This window comes from Staurois parvus, unplaced genomic scaffold (genome assembly GCF_062004578.1).
Source record: "Staurois parvus isolate SC_StPar_1 unplaced genomic scaffold, SC_StPar_1.0 ptg001539l, whole genome shotgun sequence".
NCBI classification, from domain to species: domain Eukaryota; kingdom Metazoa; phylum Chordata; class Amphibia; order Anura; family Ranidae; genus Staurois; species Staurois parvus.
Window position 1 is genome coordinate 208,117 of NW_028319335.1, and position 25,047 is coordinate 233,163.

Below are 25,047 nucleotides of genomic sequence, written 5' to 3' on the forward strand. Positions count from 1 at the left end.
AATTCATATAAATCAATAATTAAGATGATTTGCAATTATGCTGTTGAATTGATGCCCTTAGGTTAAAAACACTCCAATGTTATTTTTCTATTTGCTAGTGAAGCAAAGGTTTAAGCTAACATGTATTTTGGCTATTAGGTCCTACCTGCTGCAACATTACTTGGCAGAGAGTATTGCCTGGCAGAGAGTTGAATTTTGCATGCACGCACACTGGAGGTTATTTACTAAAACTAGCGAGTGCAAAATCTGGTGCAGCTCTGCAAAGATATCAGTCAGCTTCCAGTTTTTACTACCAAAGCTTAAATGAACAAGCAGAAGTTAGAAACTGATTGGCTACCTTGCACAGCTGATTCGGAGTGCTCCAGTTTTAGTAAATCTCCCCCACTGCCGCAATACTCTGAATGGATAAGGTGAGAGTGTCTCTTGTGCTCAAAGTAAATCTTTTCTAAGATAAAAATGGTGGCTACCATTTCTGATTTTCCCTTCCAAAAAGTGTTAGTTGTCTGGCTGCCATGGTGATCCTTTTGCAACAAAACTCTGAGTCACTGATCCCAAACACATATGTGGCTACGGATTGCTGCCTTTATTTTGACTTTCCCGATGTGCATACTTTTTCAGAATAAAGCACTGAAAAGTAATGAAGTCAAAGGGTCAGTCACTGACCAGGCAGTTTTTAGAAGGAGGCCTTCAATGGCAGTCCCCATATTTCTATAAGGAAATGTTTTGTTTACTTGCATATATAAAGTGCTCAGACTTGGAGCAGTGACATTCATAGTAACATTGGGAGCAACACATGGACACCTTGAATACACTGAACATGTATAGAACATTGTGCATACTCAGCTATTGAGCTAGACAGGGTTCACCAACATATTTTCAAATGTATTGAGTCAATATATTTGTTGTTACAATATGGTTTTTAGTTGTGTTTTTCTCCACGAAGGTTATAAAAATTAACTAAATCTAAGATATCCCAGTAATGTTCTATTGAGAAGAACAGTGCTGTCACTCTAGCCCAGGAAGTGTGTTAAGACTACAGAACATCTACCCCTCTCCTCTTCTTTATAACCTAGAGAGGATGTGACACAAGCATTTAAAGGCTAAATTAAGAGTTTTTGATTTATCCTTAATGGGCTTCTTATACCGCCTCTATTTTGAGGATAATCTCAGAAAAAACTTCCACCAATTTTCAAAGCCATACAAATACAATGAATGATGTCAAGCTTCCCCAGTGGACTATAACACTTTCATTATAGTTTTCCGGACGGGAATGGGGATATGAATTCCTCTACTGAAACCAGACTATGGGCATTAACAAATTTGCATATTTCTAATGAGTGGTAAAAGGGCTTTTAACCAAGCCATGGCTGACCTCTGTAGCTGCAGGTACTGTGGAGAAATTCATTTTCCAGGATCACAACACAGGGATTTTGAAGTTGAGTTTCTAAAAGCACACAGCACCTACCATGTGTTTACATTAGTAGGCTGGCAGGCTGCCAAGTCCCTGCTTCCAATGGAAATTAGGGAGAGGAGCTACCATTTTTATATGCTTCTGCTGTGAAATTTGAAGATTGATCTCTCAAGATTACCTGCAGCTACTGAGCTCAGTGAGGGCTTATTTTAAGGATTGTTTACTGTCTGTTAAGAGCATATAAATAGTTTTATATCCATAGTCTGGTCACATGTGCTATTAAGAGATATAAGTAGTGATTCAACCTACTGATAGCCAGTCAAAACTGAAATTATTAATTTTGTGGAAAATGTAAAAGTCCTTTTTAATTTTGCTTTTTAATTTTGATTTTGCAAGTCATCTTAGTATGATCTGGTGAATAAGGAATTAAAAATAAATTGAGTGGAGATCGTCTGTCATTTTAAATTGTGATTGACAGCAGGGAGTTGTCTCATGCACTACATAGAATAACAATCAGGGGAAGATAGGTGAGCAAACAGACAAATGCATTAGACAAAAGTAACAGGTGTATTTGTCTAGCATTGCACAGATTTGCAGACTTGTCATGAGGCTTAAATCATAGCAGCATCTTTCTAATGAATTTGATACTGTAAGGCAGGACAAGAAACTCATCAGCTTCAGAAACAGCACTTATCACCTTAATTGTTCTGTTATAACTGTAACAGCTTTTAAAGTAACCATTGTGTATGAGATATGTGCAAATATTTCTCATGGTCATGGGGATTAGTAGACACTGTATGCAGTTTTGTACCAAACATGCTGAAATAGAACAGGTCACTCGGGGCTAAGTGACAGGCTCTTTTGAATGGGCACTATGTTACCCACAGATATTTACTGTCATTTTGCTCACCTGCTACTCTGTTTGTATATTGGTGCACTCCAATGACCAAGTACATGGTACCCAGCTATAGTGCGGGGAGGACGTGGCTTTCTCCCCTTCCTCCCTGGATGCAGTGCATGGCTCTAAGTGGCCAATCATTGTCACGTGAGGGACAGGAGAAGGTCATTAATACTGAGTGAGGTCTGACACAGACCAACATGTAGATTACTCAAGAAGCGGGCTCAGAGCTCCTGCAAAGCAAACAGAGTTGTGAGGAAGTGGGCATATGATATCAGTGGGTGGTGGAAGGACGTGTCACTTTGCCCTGAATGGGTATAGTAAGAGGTTCTCCTTAAAGCGGTATTCGTTCCAAAACCAAAAATGTAATATTTTGCAGCTTACTAATCATTAGATGTGGTGAAGTGCATTCGTTTTTCAGGCTGTTTTCACCTGGAGATCTGGCCAGTGACACTCTTCCTGTATTACAGTGCCCCACTCTGGATGACTTAGCAAAACTGGATAGCAGCATTGTCCGTCTGGGGGGAGGGGAGTGTTAGATGCACTTGCAGATTTTAATACACTAACAAATTAAAGCCAAACTCCAGCTTTAGAGGCAATACCAGCAATCGGTTTTTTCTTTTTGAGATAGCGGTTTTACAGAACTAAATAAAATTGATAATTGTAAGCACACCTGCCAGTTTTGAATAGTTTGTCTCATCCTTGTAACCGATATCTGCAAGAGAGCTTGTTCTTTTGAAAAAAAACAACAGACTGGCCAGATCACCAGATGAAAATAGAAGAAAGGAAGCCTACAAAAAAAAACTAATGAGACCATCACATCTAAGAATTGGTGAAAAGCTGCAAGATAATAAATGTTTGCTTCTGGGTTTAATATCACTTTAAGTATCAAAACAGGTGTCTACAGTCTCCCCATGTCAACATACACAGTCAAAACTCTTCACACTGGGAAGAATGGATACTTCAAGAGACTGCACACTGAATAAAATTCTTACTTTGCTCTCCTATCTTGCAGTCAAATTCTACCTACACGTTTGAGATGGGCTTTAAATAAGCACCATACAAGTCCACAAGATAGGGAGGGAGGATCATGGGAGTGTAGAGGACAGCTGCCTATCTCTGCAACACTACATGGTTGAGTGAAGACATTTGACACGTTCTAGATTAGATCAGGCTGCAAACGAGGCTCTTTTTGAGTTTGTCTTATTTCATTTCAGCATATTGTGGTTTTTTTTTTTGTGTTTTTTTTTTAAGACAAGACAGGCAATCAGGGACCATCACCAGAAAGCAGAGTTTTTCAGAACGAAATAAAAAGGATTAAAAAAACATTAAAACCACAGAAAAAAAAAGCTTACTCTAACTTAAAACACATTACAAGGAACCAAAACAACCAAACAGAAGAAGAGGGGTGCGGACATAGGGATTCCAATGGGATTGACAAGGATGTAAACATGTATAAAACATTATTAATTGACGATACAAAAACAGAACAGCTTGGTTTTTCTTAAATACAACTCCACTGCATTAACAATAAACAGAATGCGGGTGTGTATATTTAAATAACCATTTAGTCTAAACACCTTTCAGTATAGTTCCCCTTTTAACAGGATCTGTTTTGGCAATTCAAGGAAAACACACGTCAAAAAATTGTTTTATAATGTAAAACACAATTTCATGGCCATTGTAATAACAATTTGCGGGAGTAGATCTGAGAAAAGTTAGCCTCGTGTGGTGAAAAGCAAATGCATACATTAATAGATAAAACGATAAACAAAAAAACGGCTGTTTAATCGTCATATGGACATGGCACTCCACCTGTTCTTGATCTACATCACCAACCATCCTCAGCCAGAGGTGGAAATGCATCATGGGAGGTAAAGGCTGGCATCTGCTGATGGCTCATAGTAGTCTGGTTTCGTTCATGCAAATGAAATGATCATTTTACACAAACTGAAAATTTTAAAACTGGCAGATTCTGGTGAGATGGAGCACTCTTATCTGTAGTGAGACCTTTGCACTTAAAAAATGTATATATAGCCTATTTTTTTTATTTGGATAGAGAAGGAAAGGGTTGAAACCCATTAAAACCTGTTTATATGTGTTTGCCTTCACTTCCTGTGCCAGAGATGCAACAGGAAATGAGTGGAAATATGTAAAAAGTAAGGAGAATTCCTATTATTCCTATTGTATTCTGCCAGCTAGGGGGCAGAGAGTTGTCCCTGCTGGTAGAATACACTGATTATTGTCAGTGGCTATAGCCACTGGCAATAATCACAAGCTGGAAATCCGACATGCTGGTGGTACCCTCAATTGATGGATTGACTTGGGTACAACCAGCCTGCCCATACATGAATCGAATTTCGGCTGGTTCCTGCTGAACTGGGTGAGATTCAAACCATCTTTGGCCGGCTTAAAACTCCCTAGCAGGGACACAGATATCAAAAGAAAAACCTGACAGAGGTCTGAACCCTTCCCTATGCTACATGAAACTGGAAAAAAATGTTTTAGTTATACAAACACTTTAACCCCTTGGCGCCAGCGCCTCATGGCCCTTTAGGGGTTTGAGACACTGGGAGACAGGGCGGGGTTTAGGGTCATGTGACTGCTGTGATTGGCTGTCACAGAAGTCACAGGATAAGAAAAGTCTTGATCGCAAGTAGTGATTGGGACCCCTCCATGAGGCGCCATTAAATGTGCCAGGAGCGCGCACGGCACGCGCTCTTAGCAAGTCTGTTTACTTTTGGTACGCAAATATGCGGCCGCATGGCATCAAGGCCGAGCAACCGAGAGGCTGCATATTTGCTTACTGTCGCCATGAACAGGTTAAGATCCTGGCTCTACTCACGTACTGATGCCATTTTGTATATTGTATATTTTATTTAAATACAGGATTTGCATAAGTGGCATCAGCAGCAGAAAGAGTAAGAATACATAGCAGGTGGAGTCAGGGAGATCTTACAGAAAAAGCCTAAAAAAAAATTAGAAGTTCGGGATGCCATCCCATGAGAATGCACCTAAAACCTACAAAAAAAATGATAAACAAGAATAATCATCTTTTTATACAGACTTAAAGCAGAAAACAATACACATAATGTACCATATATAAACAGAGCTTCTGACAATGGCTAGCTTGATGTATATAAAAACAAGAAGAAAGTGAGGGGCCCACCGTCCATATAAATTAACCATACTTTTTTTTTTCTATTCTCAAACAGAACAAATACAGTTGCAATCTTTTATTGTTTGTTTGTTGTTCCAGTATGGTATTTTATTTTAATAAACATAAATATCATAATAAATGAAATAAATATTAATCCATGTAACTAAAATAGACTTACAGACCAATTTAAGTCACAGAAATAGATGAGCTGTCAGATAGATGTCGTTTGAACAACCTCCATTTTTATAGTCTTACCTTCACTTTCCTGTTACAGCAGTTATGGTTTCTCAATATGACAGTGCAGTCAACAAGGTACCAAAGTTAGACACAGCACTTTCAGCAATCCTTGCTATATATGTCTGTATATGGACACTTGTGATGAGGGGTGTGGCTGTTACTCAGCTCTACCAGCACACAGTACTGCAATGTAAGGGCTGACAAGAGCATTTTTGGTGAGAGGAAAAGGTTTTCAAAGATATTTCCTAGTGAACATCAGTCACAAATTATAACATGCATGGTTGCAGGACTATAAAATCATAAAATTGTGAGACTTCAACTGGGCTTTAGATCCAAACTACAAGGAAATAGTACAATTTTTGAATTACTGTACAGCACAGGTTCTTTAGTCATTGGTTTTATGCAGCTAATTACAGGTGATTGGTATAAATACAGCTCTCATATAACCTCTCCCACTTACAATTTTGTAGCAGCAATATGGAGATCATAGGAATGGGCATCACAGAAACCATAAGCCAGCAGACCTGAATAACAGGTCAAAAGAAGGGCCCGAAAGAACTCAGAGCAGCCTGAAGCACCTTACGCCCCAACCAGCCTCAGAAGAGACCTGAACATCCACCTGGTAAAACTTACCAAATGTGTGAACAGAAAACCATATGGCAGCCTTGTAAATCTGGAACACAGATGCCTGATACTGAAAGCCCATGAAACACTAACAGTTCTAGTAGATTAAACATCAACAAGTAAGTGGGGAACCCTACCCTTCACACTAAAGGCTCGAATGATGACCTGTCCAATACACCTAGCAAAAGTGGAGCAATAGGCAGGGAGCCCACTGCAGGAACCTTAAAGAAGGAAAAAGAGGGAATCTGAAGGTAGACTTAAACCGTGCATCCCACATACAGACAGCAAACAGAATTTTTTGAAATGTTTTTAAACAGAGCTTATTGAAGAAAGAACAATGTTAAAGTGGAAGGAAACAATCACCTTGAGAAGAAAAATGGCCATAGGTCTCAAGTCAACCCTTTTCCACCACAAGATAGCCAAAAAGAAGGCTTACCAGAGAAGCATGACTCTTATGTTATAGAGAAGTCATGTATCACATATGATGATAATATTCAGCAACAAATAAAGTCTCCAATTTCTGCCATCCGAATCCTCAATTGGATCCACTTCCTAATAACTCCAAATATGACTCCACATGCAAAATCTGAGGTATAAACTTTATTAATACACATACTAAATGCACTCACAATTAAGCTGTAGTTAACTGCGCAGTGTAAAACAACTCCAGGCAGCATAAAGTCAGGGCGGAGCTATGTGCTGACATCATCGCACAAGCAGAAGTTGGTCCAAGAAGTGAGTTTATGCAGGATCCAGTGCCCGAAGCAACATTGCAAACGGGTACCACATTCTCTTGCCAAGTATGGTCCCCCAAGGCTCAGCCAGAGGCAGCCGATTTAGGAGACTGCAAAACAGGGGAGCCTCAGTAGCTATTGAGCAGCTAGAACATTACTAGAAGAATATTGAGCAAAAAATGGTAATAAAGGAGTGGTATGCTTTTCTCAATGGAGAGAAGATGTCCATCACCTAAGGAAATTTTCTGGGAGCAGAAGGTGTTATATTTGGCTATCCTTGCAGCTCTTTTTTGCCAATGTCCAATCACCTGATGGTAGCTGCATATAACCCATGGCTATAGAAATGTCATTATTGCTTTACCAGACAAATGATTGTATTTGGCACAGCCAGTCTTGGCATTTACACACCTCTGTCACACTGTATGATCATTTTCAGGTCCAGTAATACAGTTTTATGTCAACTTTCCTTCTCCAGCCTGCATCATCACCTCTGTCCAATGAACACAAAGGTGACCCAGGGACAAAGCTGGCTTAATGCCTCCCCATGAAGCCAACTTTTGCAAGGGAGTTAATCCATGCAGTAACAAAAAGATCTTCCTGGCTGTACTGCCTGGTACAGCATGCACATCTTAAGTGTGGCTGAACAAAATGGAATCCTTTAGCAGCTAAAACTGTAAACAGTCATGTAGCAGCTAAAACTGTAAACAGTCATGTATGTCAGCTGAGTGTTAATCTAATTGCCTAGCGTTTCACTTTAGTGTACAAAAAAACAAAATTTTGTATTTACCATTGGGCAGAGAGACATGGGTTTCCCACTCTTAAAAAAAGGGGCTACCTGCTTCACACCTCTGCCTATTGTAACTCTTCGCCCCATTGGAAAACATATTGGGACCTCCAACCCGTTGTTGTTTAGGATGCTACATAATATGAAATCTCTCTTTCAATATGCATTTGTTCAGTACGGCAGAGGGCAGAAATGCTCAGCAGCCAATCTCATTTTAGTTAAATTTAGAACATGAAAACTGTATTCTGAATGACTGATTGCTCTGTGACATACTGTATATATTTGTATGGTGCACTGCCTTTCAGATTCATCTTTCACTTATGTAACGTTAAACATAAAATTGGGTTGACCGCTTTGTGTTACTGTACTCTGTATGAGCCCAGAAGAGCAACAATATACTTCAGACATTGCAAATGACCAAATGCCATATTTGCGTATAGCTCTTTTTTAGCGTATTCTATTAAAAAAGGAGTGACTTAGATAATACAGTGTGACCACAATAACAACTATTTAATTTATATTTCCCTCCTATAATGGAGTATGGAAAAGAAAAAGGACAAACCTGACAGCAAATACTTTTAAAAGCAATCACTGCCCAAGACACACTAATAAATAAGACCCGATTTGGCTACAAGCTCTTGGCAAATGTAACTGCCATGGGAGCTACAGGTGAAACTCGAAAAATTAGAATATCGTGCAAAAGTTCATTTATTTCAGTAATGCAACTTAAAAGGTGAAACTAATACAGCTGCAAGAAAAAGTATGTGAACCCCTTGGGATTACGTGGAGTTTTGCATGAATTGGGCATAAAATGTGCTCTGAACGTCATCTGTTGCCATGGTTTCATTGCACAAACCATGTAAACATTCACAGTGCAGGAAGGAAAAAGTATGTAAACCTTTGAACTTAATAACTGGCTGACCCTCCTTTGGCAGCAATAACCTCAACCAAATGTTTCCTGTAGTTGCAAATCAGACCTGCAAAACGATCTGGAATAATTTTGGACCACTCCTCTTCACAAAACTGTTTCAGTGTAGCAATATTCTTGGGATGTCTGGTGTGAATCGCTCTCTTAACGTCATGCCACAGCATTTCAATCGGGTTGAGGTCAGGACTCTGACTGGGCCACTCCAGAAGGCGTATTCTGTGCTGTTGCAGCCATTGTTTTGTTGAATTACTTGTATGCTTTGGGTCATTGTCCTGTTGCATCACCCATCCTCTGCGGAGCTTCAGTTGGAGGACAGATGGTCGTACGTTTTTCTGCAAACTGTCTTGATAAACTCTGGAATTCATTTTCCCATCAATGACAACAATCCGTCCAGGCCCTGAGGCAGCAAAGCAGCCCCAAACCATGATGCTCCCTCCGCCATGTTTTACAGTGGGGATGAGGTTTTGATGTTGGTGTGCTGTGCCTTTTTTTCTCCACACATAGTGTTGTGTGTTCTTCCCAAACAACTCAATCTTGGTTTCATCTGTCCACAGTATATTTTGCCAGTAGTGCTGTGGAACATCCAGGTGCTCTTTTGCAAACTTCAAACGTGCTGCAATATTCTTTTTGGACAGCAATGGCTTCCTCTGTGGTGTCCTCCCATGTACTCCATTCTTGTTTAATGTTTTCCTTATTGTAGATGTGTCAACAAAAATGTTAGCATGTGCCAGAGATTTCTGTAGGTCTTTAGCTGACACTCTGGGATTCTTCTTTACCTCATGCAGCATGCTGCGCTGTGCTCTTGCAGTCATTTTTACAGGACGACCACGCCTAGGGAGAGTAGCAACAGTGCTAAACTTTCTCCACTTGTAGACAGTCTGTCTTCCCGTGGACACATGAACATCAAGGCTTTTGGAGATACTTTTGTAACCCTTTCCAGCTCCATACAAGTCAACAATTCTTGATCGTAGGTCTTCTGAGAGCTCTTTTCTACGAGGCATGGTTCACATCAGACAGTGCTTCTTGAAACCAGTAAACTCAAAACAGGTGTGTGTTTTTTTAAGGGCAGGACAGCTGTCAGCAACACATCCAAAATCATCACACTGATTGGAGTCAAGGTTGGCTCACTCTTGGCTCCAATTAGCTCTGGGAGAAGTCATTAAGCTAGGGCCTCACATACTTTTTCCTCCCTGCACTGTGAATGTTTACATGTTATGTGCAATTAATCCATGGCAACATCTAATGTTTGTGTAGTATTATGTTCAGCAGACTGTGTTCTTCTATTGTTGTGACTTAGATGACGTTTAGAGCACATTTTATGCCCAATTCTTGCAAAACTCCACGTAATCCCAAGGGGTTCACATACTTTTTCTTGCAACTGTATATGAGATAGAGTCGTTACATGCAAAGCAAGATAGTTCAAGCCGTGATTTGTCATAATTGTGATGATTATGGCTTACAGCTCATGAAAACCCTAAATCCACAATCTCAGAAAATTAGAATATTACATGCAATCAATAAAACAAGGATTGTACATAGAACAATATCGGACCTCTGAAAAGTATAAGCATGCATATGTACTCAGTACTTGGTTTGGGCCCCTTTTGCAGCAATTACTGCATCAATGCGGTGTGGCATGGAAGCTATCAGCCTGTGGCACTGCTGAGGTGTTATGGAAGACCAGGATGCTTCAATAGCGGCCTTCAGCTCTTCTGCATTGTTCGGTCTCATGTCTCTCATCTTTCTCTTGGCAATGCCCCATAGATTCTCTATGGGGTTCAGGTCAGGCGAGTTTGCTGGTCAATCAAGCACAGTAATCCCATGGTCATTGAACCAGGTTTTGGTGCTTTTGGCAGTGTGGGCAGGTGCCAAGTCCTGCTGGAAAATGAAGTCCGCATCCCCATAAAGTTTGTCTGCGGAAGGAAGCATGAAGTGCTCCAAAATCTCCTGGTAGATGGCTGCGTTGACCCTGGACTTAATGAAGCACAGTGGACCAACACCAGCAGATGACATGGCTCCCCAAATCAACACAGACTGTGGAAACTTCACACTGGACTTCAAGCATCTTGCAGTGTGTGCCTCTCCATTCTTCCTCCATACTCTGGGTCCTTGGTTTCCAAATGAGATGCAAAAGTTGCTCTCATCAGAAAAGAGGACTTTGGAACACTGAGCAACAGACCAGGTCTGTTTTTCTTTAGCCCAGGTAAGACGCTTCTGACGTTGTTAGTTGTTCATGAGCGGCTTGACAAGAGGAATATGACATTTGAAGCCCATGTCCAGGATCCGTCTGCGTGGTGGCTCTTGATGCACTGACTCCAGCCTCAGTCTTGTGAAAGTCCCCAACACTTTTGAATGGCCTTTTCCTGACAATCCTCTCCAGGCTGCGGTCATCCCTGCTGCTTGTGCACCTTTTTCTTCCACACTTTTCCCTTCCACATAACCATCTATTAATGTGCTTTGATACAGCACTTTGGGAACATCCAACTTCTTTTGCAATTACCTTTTGAGGCTTTCTCTCCTTATGGAGGGTGTCAATGATGGTTTTCTGCACAACTGGTAGGTCAGCAGTCTTTCCCATGATTGTGATTCCTACTGAACCAGACTGAGAGACCATTTAAAGGCTCAGGAACCCTTTGCAGGTGTTATGGCTTAATTAGCTGATTAGAGTGGGACACTTTGAGCCGAGAATATTGCACCTTTTCACAATATTCTAATTTTCTGAGATTGTGGATTTGGGGTTTTCATGAGCTGTAAGCCATAATCATCACAATTATGACAAATCACGGCTTGAACGATATTGTAATTTTTCGAGTTTCACCTGTATATGACCATCTTCCTGCAATATTGGGTCCCTTGCTACTCCACATTTTTTATAAACAGCCAACCCTTTAAATATGACAATAACATTTGCCAAACGTGAATAAAAGGAATATTATATTCATATATATATATATATATATATATATATATATATATATATATATAATTAAAAAATATATTATCAACTATTTATATATTTTATGAATGATTTCCTCAGCAAGGTAATACCAGACACTGAATAACAACATTCTCCTGGCCATATTTTTCAACAGTCCAATATATCTAAAAATGAATAGCAAAAAACATATCAAGAGTTAATATCATTGCTGTCATTAATCAAAAATGTACATTTCCACTGTCTGGTTGTATTACACTGTTTATATATGGATTCCTTTAGGCCGAGGTCAGCCTCTAACCCGGTCTTCAGAGTCACAGGAGGAGAAATTTTAGAATACCACACAACCGGCATAAGGATTTTGGAATTGTCAGTGTGATCTGCTATCAAATCATTGGAGAACTGAACACAATTAGATGGAGGGAGAAAACATTTTACTGACTCCAAGCATAAATAAATCTGGTGAACTTAAAAGGGTCTCCATTTTGGGTAGACCGTGGAAAGAATCAATCCTTAGCAGTTATTCACTGCTATTTGGGGGAGCAGATCATCATCACTTTTATATATGACATTTTTTCAGTGAGCTACTGTTGTCACCAGAGTGAGGTCAATATACAGTAAAATGGCAATGCTGTTGAGGGTCAACTAGAGGGAGTGGGGCACAAATTCAGTGTTGAGTTCTAAAAAAAACTTTCCTTAAAGGCAAACACCACCTTTAGCAACATGTTACACCCGTATTTAGGCACCCCCACGGCTGTCAAATTTGACCACACATCATTGAGTCCTTGAAGCTCTCAATAGAATACGAGTGACAGAAGTACAGTGATCACCGAATTCATAGCCCATTGACACTTCCTCCAGCCCAGTAACTGAAAGCCCATATAGAGGTAAGAGCAGGGAGCAGGAGGAAGAGCTTGCAGGAACCTGATACTGAACCAGCAATCCACCGATCATGGGTGTAATGCTTTGCAGGCTCCTGTGAAAAATAAATAAATGAATTTTGTCCTGCAAAAATATGTGCATTTATTATTTATTTTTACAAAGGTGAACTTAGTTCTCAAGAGTTAGTTCTCCAGTACCAAAAAAACTGCCTATGCAGATAAGGGTTGTCTGTAGATAAAAAAAAAACAGACTGTGCAGCTCCAACTAAAGATGAATAATGCCATTGCTATTGGTGTAGACTATTTACATACCTCCTGAATCCTGACTGGAAAACTCCCAGGATGTTGTTAGGATGCTGCTAAGAGAGGCCTACTTCTTATTGCTCACCTCCACCATCACAGGATTGAGCTCTCAAAGGCTGAGCTCACAGCTGAAGCATCAGTGGAGAGAAGATGCATGTGAGGAGGGTTTGAATCAGAGAAAGCACTTACTCCTGTGATGGTGGAGATAAGCAGTAATGACTAGGCTTCACATATCACCGCCCTAGCAATGTCCCGGGAGAATTCCAGTCAGGCCTCAGGAGGTATGTAAATAGCCTATAATTATAGGAGGGCTCAACATTTTAAGTCCTGAGCTACTAGCAAGGCCTTAAGAGTTACTATCCACCAGTTGCCCCACCCCTAATTCCACCCCTAAACACGCCCTTCAAAATGATCATGAAATGGCATTGTTAAATGTTACCCGCATTAAATTAGTGTCCCTAGAGTCTCCCCACATTACATCAGGGTCCCTAGAGTTCCCTCGCATTACAGCAGGGTCCCCAGAGCCCCCCCAAATTACATCAGTGTCCTTAGCATCCTCTCGCATTACATCAGGGTCACCAGAGTCTCCATGTATTACATCAGGGTCCCTAACATTACCCCGCATTACATAAGGGTCCCCAGATTCCACCCACATTACATCAGGGTCCTCAGAGTCCCCCCACATTACATCAGGGTCCCCCATATTACATCAGGGTCCCCAGAGTCCCTCCACATTACATCAGGGTCCTTTACCCTGCATTACATCAGGGCCCCCAGTGTCCCCCTAAACACTACATCATACCATGCACCGCATACAACCATAGCCCCCTATAATCTCTCACTCACCAAGCCATAACTCAACCAAGCATATTCTATATTCAATCTAACGTAGCAGTACCTCAAAAGCCCCATACTCTACCACCCAAAACAGCCACATAATCCTGAACCTGTCCAAACCACCTGTAAGCTTACACACACAGACATACGTATACACACAAACACATGGATACACCCTATAAAAAGTTGCAGTACATTACCTTCCATCACACAGACGGGTACTGCACTCTAGGGGGATACAGAGAGCACAGCAGACACTCCCCCTCCCTTCCTTTGACGTTGCTCAGTGTATTCAGCATTCTAACGACTCCCAGTGCCGATGTACAGGCGGCATGTGGGACACACTGGCCCCCAAGTTATTTCCATTCACCACATGCGAGCAGGCGAGTGGAAATTTTGAGGCCTGCCTTTAGCAAGGGCATTATTCTACTTTAGCCAGAGCTGCACAGTTTTGTTTTTTATCTATAGACACTCGTTACCTGCATAGGCAGTTTTTTGGTAAAGGTGAACTAACCCTTTTAAACCACTTTTTTTTTTTTTAAATAACACACGTTTAAAGAATTTGTCTGCAAATGAAAAGTGTAAATTTTTGTCTCTTGCTGCCTGCCCTGCTCAATGCTGCTCTATTAATGAGGAATCATCCCTAAAGTTTGCTGGGAAACCAACACTTCTATGAGTGTCAATCTCCTGTGTCCCCTGAAGCCTTCAGTGGTTTCTCCCACAGATCCTTATTGTGTCAATCAATAGCACCAAAATGCACATGCACTGCAAATCGTAATGGGAGGATTTGCTAAAATTGGAGCAGAAAGGATCTACAGCAGCTATGAATGGCGACCAACAGCAGCTATGCATGGCGACCAATCAGCCTCTATCTTCAGCTTTTTCAATTAAGCTATGAAAATGAAAAACAGGAACTGATTGGTTACCATGCACAACTGCTCCAGATTCTGGTTGCTTCAGTTTTAGTAAATTCTCCTCAATGTGCTTTACAGTGGGCTGCAATGCACAAAAATGCCTCATGTACTAACTTGTGCCTTGAGATACAATACATCGCATTGCAACGCTGCTATGTCAGTGGAACTGAGAGATATGTCGCCTGTGATATTTCAATAAAGTTATAACAAAGGATTGTCACATTGGCGTAGCTTACTTCCTGCATAAACCAGCGGATATGCGATCAGTTGGGCTTTCTCGTGCGAATGAGCCCAAAAGTCTTTCTGGTGCTGTAGTGTAGAAAAATCATATTAAAGTGAAACTGTCACAAACCTGGGCAGTGATCAGTAGATACAGATCCCAATTATGTAAATCCTGGTGACTGTGCAGCTACCTGCTTTTTTCCCCAAACATTTGACACATAACAGCCCCTGCTTGAGCCTCTCAACTTGTGACTTGCTACAATATTGCAGCCTGACCATTGTGGGGAGAGGAGACTGAGGAAATGATTCCTTCTTCCTGCAGCAAGCAAAGTCTCTGGTGCTCAAGGATGGCTTCTCAATGATAAAAGATGAAGCTTTTTTGAAAACTTTTACTGGGGCTGTATATTGCGAGGTCAGTAATTGTTCCTGAAGACTTGCAAAGTTACTGAAAGACCCACTTAAAGTTAGAAACTATTACAGGAAAAGCCAAGATTTTGATTTACATACAAATTCTTCTGCCCATATATCTGGATCCACTGGTCATCTTGATGAGCAGTTTCACCACAGTTCATTTTTGCTTCCAAGCAGAGAGATCATACTATAATTTTGCACAGGGCAACAAAGAACCAAAGCCCAGCCCTGCTAATATACCTAATTTCACCACTTCTCAGAACTTACGCTTCTCTCACGCCAGATCGGTGTTCTGCAATTGTGAGTCTGCAGTCCGTTAATGAGCTCCATTCTGGGAAGTGGTACAGCTGTGTGTTTATTGGACCTCTAATTACAAGTCACTACGGAATCTGTACAGTAGTACAGCTCATTATAATCAGGAACGGTAAACTGTAGACAACTGAATTACGGTGTAGCACTGTCATTAACACGTTGACTGAAACTTGGGCCAGTGTCAAACCTGCAAATAAATACTTTACTGAAATGGAATGGAATTCTGACAATTTTTAGATAATCCTGAGTATATTTATAAAATATCTTGGAAAGAATTGTAAAAACTGTCCTGCCTGGCCACAGCAACCAACTTGCACTGAAAAAAAAGGACATCGGCAGTCAGACTGGTTGCCGTGGGAAACACACACATTCCTTTTTCCCATCATAAAAAAAGATCTCTGCAATTCAGTCAGCTGTAAAATACTGTATGTTCATTAAAGGGTGAGTTCACCTTCACAGAAAAAAAATTAAAACGTGAACACTGGACACCCCATCCCCCCTCGTCCCCGCTGTACTTACCTTCAGGGATGTTGAGCTGCCAGCATCCCCACAGCTGGTCCAGCAGTCTGGGGAATTGAAATTCCCGCTCTTCTCCCTCAGCACTTCCGGGACGGACCAGATCAATTTTAATTGGTGAAGAATGCCTATGTGCATGTAGCCAAAGGGTCAGTCCACCCAAAAATGAGATTTCAGTGATAAGTGATGGGTGGGAGGCAGAATCACAAGCTGGTTCCCTGAAGCCCAGTTGAACTCTTGGCTTTTTACTTTATAGTCCTGTAAATAATGATCTATCACTGGTTTTTGATAGGAAAAGTTTTAATATACAGCAGTGAAAATGCTGCTATCTGGCTTCAAACTACAAAGCTCTGACCTTGGAGAGCTTTGTAACAACCACACCCCCCCAGCACAAGTGTCAGCGCACAGTCTTGCATTGCAGAGAAGGGGCTCTCTTGTGCCTAAAGGACTGCACAGTCATACAGGCATCCTGCACAGCTGCTGTAACAAGAAAGTGGAGGTAAAAGTTAAAAAAAACATGAAGGTTGTTCGTAAAACGTTTATCTGCCTGCATATCTGTTTTGATGCTGTAATTCTGTTGGGATACTAGAAATAAGATCTCACTGCCACAAGCTAATGGCTCTGTTCCAGTCTGTCATGGAATTGGAAGTGTTCCCACCTTCACTGAGTTGATCATTCTCCACCTGTTGCATTTTCCTTAATATAAAATACATTAGAATCTTACAAGAAAAGTGGGATTTCTTTGGAAAGAGCATGGTAGGCAACTCAAAGATCTCACAATTGCAGTGTCTGGGAGCTGACGGAAACCATTATGTGGTCTCTCTCTCCAACTTCTGAAAACTAAAACAATAGAGTTGGTGTATGGACTGACCCTTTAAAGTTTGGGAAATTTCTTTGGTGTATCCATTGAAAAAGACCATTTACTCCTATGTAGGGAGGCCTGTCTATTATGTGTCCCAACAATGGTCAGCATCTCCACAGGAAAAAAAGAGACCATGCATACCCAGAAGGAACAGCTGCCAAGCTATGTTCCTGAATTTAGGTCCAATAAGGGCTGGTAAAGTCTGATTTATGATTGTCTGCCGTGGACTGGTGCATCTCATCAGCACACTGTTAATAGAACAAAACCAGGAAAAGAGAGAGAAAATATACCACCAGGATTTAATTCCATTGTCCAAAATCATGTGCATTTGGCAACTGTCAAGATATAAGATATCTTTGACAACTTTTTGATTAATATGGTCTCTCCCACTTACGTGTGCTTCTTCCAATGCATAGATTCACACATGCCAGCAAACACCGAAAAAAACATATATACACTAATTATTTTTTTGCAAACCATCACATCTGTCCTTATCATACAATAATGGTTGTTTGGAAATAACATGATGCTGCACATGTACAAACTGACTGTGTTGATGAATGAGGGTGAGAAGTGAACTTACCAATGCAGGTTCTGCCATCGGAGTGAAGAGCGTATTTCTGGTGGCAACCGCACACGGGGCCAGTGTCTGTGTCATCGCAGGTGTGCTGACAGCCTCCATTTCCATAGTTACAGGTTACTACATAGGCCCAGAAAAATATATATGCAAATATAAACAGAAATGTTAATTACAAAAGAATCCAAAATCAGTCTTGTACTTTAACTTTTTATTTGAGCACAAGACAAACTGCTCTTTGCTTTGTTTAAGGACATTCAGACATTTTAAAGGGAGGAAAAGTTAGTACCTTCACATTGGGCAATAATGTATAACAGAAAGCCACCCTGGCAGATATTGATATTGGTAACAAATAATGCACCTGAGCTTTAGGGTACTTATGACGCATTTGTATAAGGAAAAAACACACGGTGGGAGTACTTTTCCAAGTTGAAAGGATTGCTCCACTGAAAACTGAGATTTCAGAGATTGGTAGATGCTGGGAAGTATATAGCAGAACTAAAGCCTTTAATCAGAAAATTGCTATAAGTAGGTTTTAAGTAATAAAAAAGCTCCTGCTAGCCTTTCTCTTCCAATTGTACACTGAGACACAAATACGTAGCTCAGTGTAGAATCTTGGCATTCCATGGATCTCAGGACTCCCATGCACAATGCCCACAGTCAGTGACGAGAAGGGAAGGAATGTCAAATTGCAGGAGAACACTTTAGGAGGTAGGTGTGCCATAGTGTACAATTTGTACAATTATGCTGACCCTGGGAGTCCATAAAACATTAGGCGAGATCCATTGGTGATCTATTTGTGAGATCTCTGTACAGAGTTCCTAGGTCTGCACACCTGCTGTGCCCATTATGAAAGGTTCCCACCATCCCTACACTAAGTTTTCCTCGGTCTTCACACCTGTTGTGCCCAGTAAGGACTCGCACCACCCCTGCACAGAGTTCCTGGGACTGCACATCTGTGGTGCCTATTATGATAAGCTCCCTCACACCCTGCATTAAGTTCCTGAGTCTGTACCTTTATAGTGCCCATTATGAGAGGTTCCCACCATTTCTCTCCTCTGCCGAGTTTCTGAATCTGCACAGCTACTGTGGTCATTATGAGGGATTTCCACCATTCCTGTACTGAATTTGTGGGTCTGCACACCTTCTATGCCCATTATAAGTGGGGGCACCCACCATCCCTTTGTGTGCATACCTGCTGTACCCATTATGAGGAGCTCCCATCATCCCCATACTGAATTCCTGGGTGTGCAGACCTGCAATATCCATTATGAGAGATTCCCACCATTCCATTACTGAGTTATTGGGGCTGCACACCTATGGTGCCCATAATGAGAGGGCACCTTACCATCCCTGTGCTGATTATCTGGGTGTTTACATCTGCTGTGCACACTATGAAGGATTCCCACCATCCCTTTGCCAAGTTCCTGGGTCTGCACACCTGCTGTGCCCATTTTGAGGGGTACCCTCCATTCCTGAACTGGATTACTGGGTCTGGGGGGGGGGGGTTCAGCGGTGACCGGCTGAGATTAGAACCATTTATGGACCGGCTAATTGTACCCAAGTTAATCCATCGATCGACTAGGGTACAACCAGCCTGTTGGATTTTTAAATGCAATTATTGCCAGCAGCTATAGCTGCTGGCAATAATCACAGTTTTCTGCTGGCAGGGACCGTTCCTTGTGCCCCCCAGCCAGGAGAAGAAAATAGCTCCATGGGAGGGATTCCCCCATCAATGCGGCCTGTGTTGATGGGAGAATCGAGCAATTTTCTTTTTTGCAACCCGTGGTTGCAGCTAAGAAAATCCCATCATCTAAAGTCTGCCTAAAAGCTAGAACGAACAGACAGACAGATTTGAACACCCAAAACTTTCAGGTGGACAGGAATTATGAGAGGGAGATTTCAGAAGTCAGTGGCCGACTCGAATCAGCTTCAACCTATCTAAAATACTTCTCTTCTGAACATAAAATATACCTGGATTTAAAAATGAGATAGGAATACTTATGGTTTTTGGAGTGTTTTTCAGTGTAAAATTTCCTGTTGCCACAAATTTTTAAATTGTTTTAAAAAGGGCAAACTTAATTAAAGTGATATTAAACCCTCATCACTTACTGCATATGCAGCTTCTTTATATTTTAATCCTTATCTATGTTCCTGATTTAAGCTAGTGCCATGACTGCTGTCCCAGGATTCCTCTTTCAAGGTGGATCCTTTCTCTTGCAGCATGCTATGGAACCACCTTTACATGCAGGGACTAAAGTTTTGTCTCTTATGTTAAAGCAGAGCTCCTGTCGCCTGCAAAAATAAATAAATAAATAAATAAACGTCAGCAGCTACAAAAACTGTAGCTGCTGACTAAAAAAACAGTCACTCACCTGTCCCTCGATCCAGCAGTGTCCCCTGCACCAGCATCTTAAGTGTGGGAACCCACTGTGCATGCGCAAGTAGCGCTGCACATTGTGAATGGTTCCACAGTCTTCTAGGACCTGTCACGTGTCCCCGGAGACTGCTAGGGGGAGGGGGGGTATGATTTGCCAGGGATGAGTTGGAGAAATTCTGCTTCTGATCACCTAGGTCTTCGGAGCAGAAGTGGGAACAGGTAGCTGTCAAAATCCAGTATACACTCTGACAGTTGACAACCACAACATCCCCCGCCTGCTCCCCAAAGGTGCCAGTCCTTAATAGGGAGCAGGGGACGAGTTGGTAAAGTGGAACTCTCTCTTTTGGGTGGAGCTCCACTGTAACAAGGCTCTCTCCTCCTCCTCTACCCCTGAACCCTCCATATGTTTAGAGAAGCAGAACTGAGATCAGGAGTCAGCAGCATTGAAAGTCATAAACTGCAAATGCTGGGGTAAGAATTTTAACAAATATTTTCCTGTGGAATTTTCTTGTGCTCAATTTGTAAAGCAAAGCTGATGGTTTAATACTACTTTAACTTTCAGGAGATGTGTCCCTTCCTGTGCCAAAAAAAAGTACCATCAGTGTTTCTGCAACATTGATTAACAAGCACTGCAAACTATAAAGAGAATGAATGCAGAACAAGGTACATTGATTGTTGTTGACGGTGCACTAACCGACATTGGTGTCAGAAAACAGTGATTGATAGTGAAGATCAGCTAAATCCTGCAACATTATCTGCAGAAATGCAAACTTCCTGTTCAACCTCCCATTTGGCTTTGCTCCTGAACAATTTTAGCAGCACATAAGAAAAGTGTGTTTGTATCAAAGTGAATCACTATTAGCCGGCATATCACAAAGTGCCCGCCAGAGGTGAAAACACTCCTGTATATTAGGCAATTTGACTCAATATACTACTAGTATGCTTAATTCCAAAAGGCACTTGATGCCTAGGAGGAACACATGCTAAGTAGTCCCTATTTGGCAGTCATGAACAAATAAAACATATGTAATTAGATCTCTCTTCTCTATGCACGAGAAGAACTTCAGCGAAAGCAAACCGTCTTATAGTTGTCAATTGCAAAGCTGTTGAGATCTTTCAGTATACAATGTGTTTCTGTCTTCCTAGTAGCCAACAGATCCCTTAAATTTCACTGTCACTATAATAAAGGTGCCCAAAAACTGTACCTGTAAGAGAAGAGAGTAAATACCTCTCCTACTGTCCTCAATACAGAACACTGCATTATTCAAGGGAAATCATCCCCTGTACTTCCAGGACTGGTTTCTTTGGTCCTCTGTAGCTCTCACTGGTTCCTCCTGCTGACCCTCACATCACTACAGGACTTTAAAACAAGCCCTCACCGACCTCTATTGCTGCAAGCACTGTGAAGCAATTTATTCTTCAAGACCCAAATGAATTATCTCACTACTTCTCTTGTGAGGATGTATTACTCCCCAGTGTCTACAACTACGGAGATCAATATGGGCTTTTTTTTAAAGCCTATTAAGAATATTTAAGATTAGTTTACAAATTAGGTCCACTGGAGATTATGAAAGGTCAATGATTTACAGCAGTCAAACAAATATGTTTTACTTGGCGCTACCTACACATATTTGTGGCAGGTCAGGGTACATTCATTCAATTTAATTAGTTTATCAGTTGATCCCTTTTTTCTGTTTAAGTCACAAAAATATTGCCAGAGCTAATGCATGTGCTTGATATCAAAGGCTGAGGATATCTGAGGTAAGATCAGTAATTATTACACACCCGGGGCTTAGTGCATACCTGTCATAGCAAATCTGGATCAGTACTTTAGATATGAAGTTTAAATACAAATGCAGGTCATTAAGATGAACGGGGAGAGGTTGAAACCAGAAAAGTGGCATGCTAAGGATACCACACTAAAGTAAAACATTGTTAAGGGGAATAAGGATATTGCTACAGGTTACAAGTTTAATTTTGTTTATTACAACTATTTGGTATGTTACAATAAACCAGCCTGAAATGTTAATAACTGTCCAATGATTGTTTTTAATGGCATTGCCTTATTGATTAAATGTACTACTTATTTAGGCTTTATGTACATTGTGTAAACTCCCTTCAGATCAATTAGTAAAGAAGCAAGTTGAATCTTTAACTATTGTCTCCTATAATTATTTAAAAATGCATTTTTTTCATGTTACGTGCATACACACTAAGTAATACACAAGTGTAACATTTCCAGGTATACTTCTATCTGCTTTTCTTATCAAAAAGAAAGAACCATCTTTATTTGCATGTGCAGTTCTTGTCTGTGTTCACAAATGTCTGACACAGATCAACCCCTGCTGCAGCCTCTCACCTTGTGACTTGCTACAAAGTTAAAATGTTGCCATATGGTTAATGGGGGAGGAGATGCTTCCTCCTGCCTGCAGAAGACTGATGACATCATCTAAACCTAGGCGAAGTCACCTGACCAAAAGTTCTGTGAAGCACTCCGACTGCACCTGTGTAAAGTAGGGCATATGCTATACTGTAACCACAAGGCAGCAGAGTGGGAATTCATGTAAACAACCACTGAACTCAGATCCCACCTGACTGTGGGTGTTTCCGAAGAAATAAGCAGCCATACAGGCTCCATCAAAAACTGAAATATCAAGATTGGAAAGAGTTACTTTAAATAGCAGGTAATTCTACTTCACTAAATAAGGCTAATACAGGTGGATAAGCAGCACAGAAGAATAGAGCTGAGGATGACAATTCATGGCACCATAGTTATATAACCATATGACATTTGTGACATGGCTCTAGTTATGTCATTGGAGTCGCTCTGATAGTATCATAACCACGACAGTATAAAGCGATTACGATCAAGGGCGTATCTTCCGCAAGGCAAACAAGGCATCTGCCTTGGGTAGCACTTTTCAGGGGGCGGCACCGCCTCCAGGTAGAAGAGACCAGTGCTGTCGCTGCAAAGCGCTGTGCTTGGCCAGGGGGGGCGTGCTCAGGCGGGTTCGTGTGTGTGCTCAGCGGCGAGGGGACAGAGAACCTGTCAGCTATGGAGCCGGCTGGAGAGGGGGCTGGGCAGCACATAGAGGACCGTGCATTTCTCTCTATGTGCCACCAGTCACCTCCCCTATCCATCTCCTGCGTACGGTCAGCTCCTGTATGCTCCCCCACGGCCGCCCCCCAGCACTGCAGGGGATGTGTCAGCATATGCAGTCCCCAGTGCTGACAGTTCCCCCCCCCCCCTCCCCTCACACAGACAGGAGAGGAGAGAGAAAGCTGCCCCGCCCACACTTCCATCCAGCCTTGTGTATTCTTTCCCCCTTCCCCTCTCTCCCTCCCTCCCTCTATCTCTCCCCCTCTCTCTCTCCCCCTCTCCACCCCCCCTCTTCCCATCTCCTCTCTCTCTCTCCACCCCCTCTCCTCTCTCTCTCTCCCCCCCTCTCTTTCCCCCTCTCCTCCATCTCTCTCTCTCCCTCTTTTCTCTTCCCCCCTCTCCTCCCCCTCTTCCCCTCCCCTCCCCCTCTTCCCCTCTCCTCCATCTCTCTCTCCCCCCCCCACTTTCTCTTCCCCCCTCTCCCTCTTCCCCCTCTCCCTCCCCCCCCCCATCTCTCTCTCCCCCCCCCCCACTTTCTCTTCCCCCCTCTCCCTCCCCCCCCCCCTCTTCCCCCTCTCCCCTCCCCCCCTCTTCCCCCTCTCCCTCCCCCCCTCTTCCCCCTCTCCCCTCCCCTTCCCCCTCTCCCTCCCCCCCTCTTCCCCCTCTCTCTTCCCCCTCCCCCTCTCTCCCCTCCCCCTCCCCCCTCTCTCCCCCCCTCTCTCTCTCCCCCCCTCCCCCCTCTCCCCCCCTCCTCCCTCTCTCTCTCCCTCTCCCCCCTCCCCCCTCTCTCCCCCTCCCCCCTCTCTCCCTCTCCCCCCCTCTCTCTCCCCCTCCCTCCCTCCCCCCCCTCTCCCTCTCCCCCCCTCTCTCTCCCCCCTCCCCCCTCTCTCCCCCTCCCCCCTCTCTCTCCTCTCCCCCTCTCTCTCCCCCCTCTCTCTCTCCCCCCTCTCTCTCTCCCCCCTCTCTCTCTCTCCCCCTCCCCCCCCACTTTCTCTTCCCCCCCCCCCACTTTCTCTTCCCCCCTCTCCTCCCCCCCGTCTCCTCTCCCCCCCCTCTCTCCTCCCCCCCCCTCTCTCCTCACCTCCCCACCTCTCTCTCCTCACCTCCCCAACTCTCTCTCTCCTCTCCCCCCACTCTCTCTCTCCTCTCCCCCCACTCTCTCTCTCCCCCCTTCTCCTCTCCCCCTCTCTCTCTCCTCACCCCCCTCTCTCTCTCCTCACCCCCCTCTCTCTCTCCTCACCCCCCTCACCCCCCTCTCTCTCCTCACTCCCCCTCTCTCTCCTCACCCCCCCTCTCTCCCCTCACCCCCCTCTCTCTCCTCACCCCCCCCCTCTCTCTCCTCACCTCTCTCCCCCCCCCTCCCTCTCTCTCCCCCTCTCCCTCTTCTCTCTCTCTGATTGGTGTCAGTGGGAGGAAGTGCCCCATCATTAGTGCCAGTGTGGGAGGAATAGTGCTTCATCACTGGTGTCAGTGTGGGAGGAATAGTGCCCCATCACTGGTGTCAGTGTGGAAGTAATAGTACCCCATCATTGGTGTCAGTGGAAGGAATAGTGCCTCATTATTGATGTCAGTGGGAGGAATAGCGCCCATTGTTGTCAGTGGGCGGAGCTCTAATAGGAAGAGATGGAGTCTAAATAGGAAGGGGTGGGGTTTACAAATGAAGGGGTGAATTTTAAACAGGAAGGGGTGGGACAAATTTAGATTGGGGGGGTGCCCGATTTTAGTCTTGCCTAGGGCAGCACAAAAACAAAATACACCACTGATTACGATGGATTTTATTTTTTGAGATGATCATCTGGAATAGTAGAAGTGCTTCATGTGCAAGCGCTTCAGATCAACAGGATTTGCCACCAATGGCCACTTTCTACAGAATGAAGCTTTTACCACTCACAAGCAAGAAAACGTTTGTGGCGATTCCCAAAAAATCATTAATTATTTGAAGACTAGTATGTGTCTCACTGCCAGTCATTCTGGTGAAACATTTGTTTATTTATGGCTACCCACACATTCCGGTTTAATGA

At 42.8% G+C, this 25,047-nt stretch overlaps 1 protein-coding gene across 1 annotated transcript in view; it reads right to left on the bottom strand.

The window, feature by feature from the left end:
• SCUBE1 (signal peptide, CUB domain and EGF like domain containing 1) overlaps nt 1-25,047 on the bottom strand; it is a 397,419-nt gene that overhangs the window by 158,604 nt on the left and 213,768 nt on the right. Inside the window, exon 6 of the mRNA XM_089662778.1 lies at nt 17,553-17,669. Within this exon, the coding sequence (XP_089518904.1) occupies nt 17,553-17,669 (117 nt within the window). The remainder of the gene's footprint in view (nt 1-17,552; nt 17,670-25,047) is intronic.